General features: G+C 37.5%; 1 protein-coding gene across 8 annotated transcripts in view; it reads left to right on the forward strand.

Annotated features, from left to right (window-relative positions):
• Positions 1-7,411, forward strand: part of ZNF667 (zinc finger protein 667) — a 48,885-nt gene extending 41,474 nt beyond the window's left edge. For 5 of the 8 annotated variants that reach the window (XM_032324672.1, XM_032324667.1, XM_032324668.1 and 2 more), the window contains one exon: positions 2,128-6,674. In XM_032324672.1, coding sequence (XP_032180563.1) covers positions 2,128-3,707 — 1,580 coding nt within the window. In that variant the 3' untranslated portion in view covers positions 3,708-6,674. Of the gene's footprint in view, positions 1-2,127; positions 6,679-6,946 lie in introns of those variants that run through there. The other 3 variants (XM_032324666.1, XM_032324674.1, XM_032324673.1) reach the window with 3 other exon arrangements.
• The last annotated feature ends 1,149 nt before the right edge of the window (positions 7,412-8,560 follow it).

Consider the following 8,560-nt stretch of genomic DNA (forward strand, 5'->3'; position numbering starts at 1 on the left):
GTCTTCCACCCTTTTTTTTGGCCTATCATGGTTTTCATTTTTAATTTAATTTTTTTTAAATTGTATTGATTGGGAGAGAGCGCAATTGGGTGGGGGGAGAGAGGGATAAGCAGACTTCCTGCTGAGCAGGGAGCCCAGTGAGGGGCTTGATCACAGGACCCTGGGATCATGACTTAAGGCAAAGATAGATGCTTAACCGACTGAGCCACCCAAGCACCCCTGCCTATTCTGGTTTTAAATGAACATTTTTATGACTCCCATTTTCTGTCCTTCTTTTGTGTGCGTGTGTATGTGTGTGTGTGTGTGTAAATTTATTTTTTTTAGCATTTTTCCTGGTGGTGGTTCTCTGCGTGCCTTGAATCATGATTTGGTGTCTGACATTAATTTGGGGGAAATTCTCATTCATTATTGCTTCAAATGTTTCTTCTTTTCTCTTTTTTTTAATCCTGGCATTCTCATAACCCATTTGTTACTTTTTTTGTAGTTGTCCCACAGTCTTTGGGTAGTCTGGGATTTTGGTTTGTTTTTGTTTTTTCCAGTCTTTATTTACTTTGCTTTCTGGTTTTTAAGGATTCTGTTGATAAGTTAGCTCATAGAATCTTTCTTTAGCTATGTTGAATCTAATAAGCCCATCCAAGGCATTCTTTATTTCTGTTGTTGTGTTTTTGATCTGTAATATTTTGCTTTGATTCTTAGCATTTCCATCTCTTTGCTTACATTGCCCATCTGTTCTAATATGCTGTATAGTTTACCTGTTAGAGGCCTTAACATATTAATTATTTTTAAGTTTCTGGTTTGATATTCCAGCATCCCTGCCATTTCGGAGTCTGGTTTTGATGCTTGCTCTGTCTTTTCAAATTCTGTGTTTTGGTATGCCTTGTAATTTTTTTCTTAATGGCCAGAGGTGATGTACCAAGTAGAAGGAACTGATGTAAACAGCCCTTTCGTGATGTGGTGGTTAAGGTGTGTTGGGATGGGAAGCATTCTGTCGTCCTAGAATTAGGGCTCAGTCTTTTAGATGCCTTTGCCTCTGGAGTATGAATAATATCACAAGTTTCTCAGCCTATACCCATCCCTCCTCCCCTCTCAGAGGAACAGGATGGCTGGAAGCAACTGGACTTGGAGGCAGTAGTTTGTACTTTTTCCTCTCTTATTGGTCCAAGAAGAGCTGGTTTTACAACCTGTTTAGCTTTCAACTTGTTAGTTCGAAGTTGTGCTTTGCAAGCCTCTTACATGAGGAGCTGGAAATCAGAAGTCTGATTGTTTTTTGTTTTCTGTGGTTTTTTTTTTTTAATATTTGATTTTAAGAATACATTTTAAAAATTTATAACTTCACAAAAAATTTTACTTTATTGAGATACAATTTATATATTGTAAAATTCACCCATTTTAAGTGTATTATTCAGTGGCAAATTTTGACAAATTTAACAAGTTGTATAGCCATCACTATATTCTAGTTTTAGAATATTTTTGTCAACTTAATAAAACTTTTCATGTCCATTTACAGTTAATCCCTATTCTCACCTCCACCCCAGCTAACTACTAGCTTACCTTCCATCTGTAGTTTATCTTCTGTCATCTTAGACATTTCTAATAATAAAAGTACATTCATCCAGTGAATAACTGTGGAGTTTAATGTGGTATATGGTATGAATTTATCCTACAAATAAACCTTTGATTTTATTAATTTCAAATTATAAGATTTCCTGAATTCTAATTATTAAATATTTCTGTATAGCCCTTACTGTGGGGGCACCTGGGTGGCTCAATTGGTTATGTATCTGCTTTTGGCTCCAGTCATGATCCCAGAGTTCTGGGATTGAGCCCCACATCAGGCTCCTTCCTCAGCCAGGTAGCCGGCTTCTCCCTCTCCCTCTACCTGCTACTCTGTCTGCTTGTGAGCTCTCTCTCTCTGTCAAATAAATAAATAAAATTTATTTTTTTTAAAAAAGCCCTTGCTACGTTAAAATTACAATAAGACACTAAAAAGTTATTGTCTCAGCCATCAGCATTGTTACTATGTGTTTGAGAAGTGTTGGTGGTATTATCATTATTGATAATGACTGCACAGAAGCTTCATTTTTCCAGCATAGGAAAACAAATACTTGATTTCTTGATGTCTTTCAGACTCAGGGTCTAAATGTGAGACCAAGAAGTTACTTCCAAATCTATGCAACAAATCTGGGCAAAGCATCTATCAGAAACCAGTTTCTGCTTCACAGAAGGTTCCCACTGGAAAGAGGGGCTGCAAGAGGAGTTCAGTTCTGATAAAACCCAGGAAGGTACATTCAGGGAAGAAATCTTTAAAATGTAATGACTGTGGGAAAACCTTTGGTCAAAGCTTATCTCTTAAACTTCATCAGAAATCTCATACTGGAGAGAAGCCTTATGAATGCAGTAATTGTAGAAAAGCTTTCAGACAGATTTCATCCCTCATTCTTCATCAGAAAATTCACAATGGAAGGAAAAGTTATGAATGTGGTAAATGTGGAGAAAGCTTCATTCAGAGAACATCCCTTATTCTACATGTGAAAGTTCATAATGGGAAGGAAATCTCTGACTGTGGGAAGGCCTTGAGTCAGTGCCCACCTCTCAGTGTGGGCCAGAAAATTAATTTTGTTGAGAACATCCACCAGTGTGGAAAGTGTGGAAAAGATTTCATTCGAATGTCATCCCTGTTACTTCATAAGAAAATTCACAGTGGAAAGAAAAGATATAAATGCAATAAATGTGGGAGAGGCTTCAATAAGAAATCAGCCCTTGTTATACATAAAAGAAATCATACTGGAGAGAAGACCCATGAAAGTGAGAAGACCTTAAGTCAGAGTCCACAGCAGAAAAGTCACCATTTAGAGAATCCTTATAAATGCAGAGTGTGTGGAAAATCCTTTAATAGAATTTCATCCATTATGCTTCATCAGAGAATTCATATGTCAAAGAAAACCTACAAATGTGATAAATGCGAGAAGGTCTTCAGGAGGTTTTCAACCCTTATTCTACATCTAAGAATTCATAATGGAGAGAAATTGTACAGATGTAGTAAATGTGAGAAGGTCTGTAATCGGCATTCATCCCTTATTCAACATCAGAAAGTTCATACAAGGAAAAAGAAACTGTTTGAATGTAAGGAATGTGGAAAGATGTTTTCTGGAACTGCCAACCTTAAAATACATCAGAACATTCATTCTGAAGAGAAACCTTTCAAATGCAATAAATGCAGTAAGGTTTTTGGCCGACAGTCATTTCTTATTGAACATCAGAGAATTCATACTGGAGAAAAACCCTATCAGTGTGAGGAATGTGGAAAAGCCTTCAGTCACCGAATATCTCTTACTCGACATAAGAGAATTCATACTGAAGATAGACCATATGAATGTGATCAGTGTGGGAAGGCCTTCAGTCAGAGTGCACACCTTGCCCAACATGAAAGAATTCACACTGGAGAAAAACCATATACATGCAAAACATGTGGGAAGGCCTTTAGTCAACGGACATCCCTTATTCTGCATGAAAGAAGTCATACTGGAGAGAAACCGTATGAATGTAATGAATGTGGGAAGGCCTTTAGCAGTGGTTCGGATCTTATTCGGCATCAGAGAAGTCATTCTTCAGAGAAACCATATGAATGCAGTAAATGTGGGAAGGCATATAGTCGGAGTTCATCCCTGATTCGACATCAGAATACACATTCTGAAGAAAAAGCTTAAGTTTGTTTTAAATATGTGAAAGCATAGAATGAGGCTATCAAAGTAGCAGAGACCAAGGCATTGGAAAATGCACTTGTCTGTTACATAAGTTTTATATAAATGGGACCGTTTGATGATGTGTCCCACTTTGAAAGCCGAAGAGCAGAAGTCATTGGAGACTTTGACCAGATAATTTGTGATCACCTGAGTCAGTGACCTTATCATAGGTCCTAATTTCAAAGTAGCAAACTCATATGATTTGATCAGTCATTTTTAATGAATACCACACTTCATGTGATAAGAATTACTGATATTTTATTTCCAGTGTAATTTAAAGCTGTTTCATTAGTCACACACAACAAAGTAGAACTACAGAGTCCATATTTGTGGATGGGGCTTTGAGCCTGATTTAAGGTCACATGAAGAATGAGTTTAAGTTTGTCTCTTAGGACTGGAACTATCACATGTAAGAGATTTCCTGGGCAAACCAGAGTGCTACTTCCAGCTGGCAGAAAATTATGGGTGAGAAAAGAGTGAGTCTTCAGGTGGTTAAAGATAGTCCTCATAATTGTGTGGATCAGTTGAGTCATTGCCATATTGTCTCCGAATGAAGATGTAATATTCATCGTGTGAAAAATCTGACAAGCCTGAGACAAACTGATGGGAAAAAAGAAAGCAGAGAAATGAGAAGTTAAAAGCAGGGAGAAATTATTTGTTACTGTTTTACTAAAAATAAATTTGTCTATATTTATATAAATAAACATTGGTATTTTCCTGTAAGAACCCTGGTGTGTAATAAGTGATTGGTGGAAAATGAGATGCCATTCCTTGAATATGTCTTCTCAAAATGCATATGTTGAACCCCTAACCTCTAATGTGATGGTACTTTGAAATGGGACCTTTGGGAGATATTTAGGGAATAGATGAGGTTATGCGGGTGCATCATGATAGGATTAGTGTCTTTTTAAAAAAGGATGCCAGAGATCTTGCTCTTTCTAGTTTATGAAGATAACTGCAAGAAGATGGCTGTGTATAAGCCAGGAAGGTAGTCCTCACTACATCCAACCATGTGACATCCTGACCTCGGACTTTTAGCCTCCAAAACTAAACAAATAAGTTTCTTTTGTTTAAGTCACCTCCTCTGTGGTATTTTGTTATAGCATCTGGAATGGCTAATACATCGGGGGAAACCCTGGATTTATGTACCAGGCTCTCTTCCTATCTGCTAATCACCATATATGATAACTATCAGTCTCTGTTTCCAGCTTGTGCAAAGTATGTGAGAAATAAAATCAGATTTTTTGTTACTGGGCTGTATATACTTGCACTCTTCTGCAAAAGCCATTTTTAAAACCACCCATATCCTGTTAAGGTAACTGTGGAATGCATGACCACATGGCTTTAGGTCACTCTGATTTTGACCACAACTGAGAAAATAACATCCAGATTTGCAGAGGGTAAGCATGCATACAGAGTAACAGTAAATTTTCACTTACACTTGTCATAGTTATTCTGTAAAATCAGCATAAAATATCTCTGATATTTGGAGCAAATAGGTGAGCAGATAATAAAGGTTCATGGAGAGGCATGTCTATTCTTCCTCCCCTTCCATGCCCTTCCCTTTGTTTAATTCTTTTGTTGGTCTGCCATAGGGATTGATTCCAAATCATTGGTCACAAACCTAGTAAACTGTTAAGACAGTGTTCTTGCTTATAGACACTTAGAATTTATAAGGAAATAGAGCATATTAGAATGTGGAAACATACCCGGTACACAGGTAATCTAGAGAAGATGGTGAACTCCAAGGTGAATAGAGGACAGGGGGACATGGTCCCTTGGAGATAGTGACTATATTAAAGGAAGAATAGGACATTAAAGTTGGCAAGGCACACAAAAATTGGAAGGCTGCTGAGGGCAAAGAGAAAGTACAGATGCAGAAAATAGTCACAGAAGGTTGTAGAGTATTAAAGGAATTACAAATTTCGGTATTTAGTACAGTGACTGGCACACAGGAAGTGGTTAGTACTTATTAAATATTGAGTTAAAAATGGATTAATGAAAATAGTATATCCTGATTTCCTCTGAGATGTAATTGACAGGGAACACTTAAACCTGGAGGTGACCCAGGTTTATTGAGATAAACCCTTGGGAAAACAGGCTCCCATTTTAAGGAATCACTAGTAATGTTTGAAGACTGCTAAACTCTGGGTAACCATAGCAAGAGCCAAACTTAAACCTAGCCCACTTCCTGTCTATATTAATGACACTCCCCCCCCCCCCCCCCCCCCCCCCCGCCACACACAAGAGGCTTAACAGAAGAAATGACACAACCATTTCTAGGAAGTCTATTTTCCTCTTTCTGCTGTCCTGTACAAGATTCCTGGCTTGGGGCTTGGGGCAGGAGGGGAGCAAAATTAAGTACTGCAAAAAAGCAAGAAGAATCTACACTCCCCACTCCCACCAAGTGAAAGAACAACCCAGAATTACTGAGAAGTATATAGGTGTTGGGATGACAGAATTTTTAATATGTTAAAGGTTCTAATAAAGTTGCACAACAGCAAATAACATGGGTCATTTGAGCAGAGAGAGATGAATGATGGAAATACTAAAAATGACCACAAACTGTACCTTCAGCAGGCTTACCAATATACTTGACACAGCCAAGGAAAGAATACGTGAACTTGAGAATCCCCCAAGCCAGAACAACTTGGGGCAGGGGGCAAGGGGTGCAGGGAGATGACAAAAAAGAACATCCAAGGGCTGTGGGGGAAGGATCTACTGTTCCAACACATGCATAACTGGAATCCCAGAAGGACCAGAGGAAATGAGGAAGAAATATTTGAAGATGCAATAATGACTGATGACACCAGAACATAGATATATATAGGTCAGAGAATACCACGAATGATTTTTTAATTATGGAGAAACAATGATAAGAATTACAGCAGACTTAGGGGGGAAAAATTACAGTAGGGGCACCTGGGTGGCTCAGTTGGTTAAGCAGTTGCCTTCAGCTCAGGTCATGATCCTGGAGTCCTAGGATCTAGTCCCACATGGGGCTCCCCACTCAGCAGGGAGTCACCTGCTCTCTCTGATCTCTCCCCTCTCATTTTCTCTCAAATAAATATCTTTAAAAATTAAAAAGAATTACAGTAGACTTAGAAGTAATGCAAACTAGAGGACAATGACGTTTGTAAAGTGCTGGAAGGAAAAAGCTGTCTTTATTGAAACTTCATGGAAATGTCTTTCAAAATTGATAGAGGAATGAAGACCTTCCCAAAATAAAAACAATACATTGTCAGAAGACCTATCTGAAATAAATGAAGTTCTTGAAGCAGAAGGAATGTGAAACCACAATAGATTCCTGGGTATACACAAAGGAAAGAAGAGAAATGGAATAAATGAAGGTAAAATGATTTTTCTTTGCTTATGTAAATGTCCAAAAGATAACTTTAAAGCTGTAACATGCTTTGTGTGTTTATTGCATGTAAAAGTAAAATTCATGACCAGTGCAAAGGGTGGGAGGGAGAAACGGAATATGTTACGCAGGACCTTGTTAAGTGGCACATTACTTGATAATACATTCTGGTTAATTAAAAATACATGTTAACGCTAGTGTAACCACTAAATTTTTTTAAAGAGATAAATTTGTTAATAGAATAAGATGGAATAATGTAAAAACATTCAATTAACCCAGTAGAAAGAAAAAAAAAATCCAAAGAATGGACAGAACAATTAGAAAATGGTTAAGAGGATGGATTGATTTTAATCCAAATATGTATTATTATATCAGTTATTTTATATATATATATATTTACATTTACATATTTATATATATACGTGTTTGTGTGTATGTGTGTGTATGTGTGTGTGTGTGTGTATATATATATATATATATAAAAAATGCATTTGGTTTAGGGGCACGTGGGTGGCTTAGTTAATCATCTGACTTTGACTTTGGCTCAGGTCATGTTCCCAGAGTCATGGGATTGAGCTCTGGATCAGGTTCCCTGCTCAGTGCCGAGTGTGCTTCTCCCTCTGCCCCCTTCCCCCTCTCATCTCTCTCTTTCTCTGAAATAAATAAATAAAATCTTTAAAAAGAAATACAAATAGTCTAAGCATACCAGTTAAGACAAGAGATTCTAAGGGGTGCCTGGGTGGCTCAATGGGTTGAGCCACTGCCTTCGGCTCAGGTCATGATCTCAGGGTCCCGGGATCGAGTCCTGCATCGGGCTCTCTGCTCAGCAAGGGGCCTGCTTCCCTCTATCTCTCTCTCTCTCTCTGCCTGCCTCTCCGTCTACTTGTGATCTCTCTCTGTCAAATAAATAAATAAAATCTTAAAAAAAAAAAAAAGACAGATTCTAAGACTGAATGGAAAAGCAGGACCCAGGTGTATGCTAGCAGAAACACACTTTATACAGGCATAAATCATTAAAAGTTAACTAGTGGGTAAAAGATCATGAAAACACTAACAAAAAGAAAGTTGGAATCCCTATATTAGTATCAGATGAAGCTGACTTTAGAACAACAAATGTAATCAGGAATAAAGAGAAACATATAACAAAGGAATCAATTTTCAGGTAAACAATCCTAAGTGTATATGTATCAAGTTATAGAAGTACAAGTTACACAGCGAGAAAAGAACAGAAAGGGGAAATAGACCAGTTCACTATTATTGGGGATTTCACCATTGTCTTTAGCTATTAATAGAACAAGTAGACACAAAATCAGAATATAGAAGACCTGAACAACACAATTGACCAAGTTACCTAGTTGACATTTATAAAACACCCCAAGAGCAGAATACATTCCTTTCAAGTACACATGAAGAAGTACACAAGACCACAAAACAAATTTTAAGTTTTAAAGTTATA

The sequence above is a fragment of the Mustela erminea genome, chromosome 19 (genome assembly GCF_009829155.1).
Source record: "Mustela erminea isolate mMusErm1 chromosome 19, mMusErm1.Pri, whole genome shotgun sequence".
NCBI classification, from domain to species: Eukaryota; Metazoa; Chordata; class Mammalia; order Carnivora; family Mustelidae; genus Mustela; species Mustela erminea.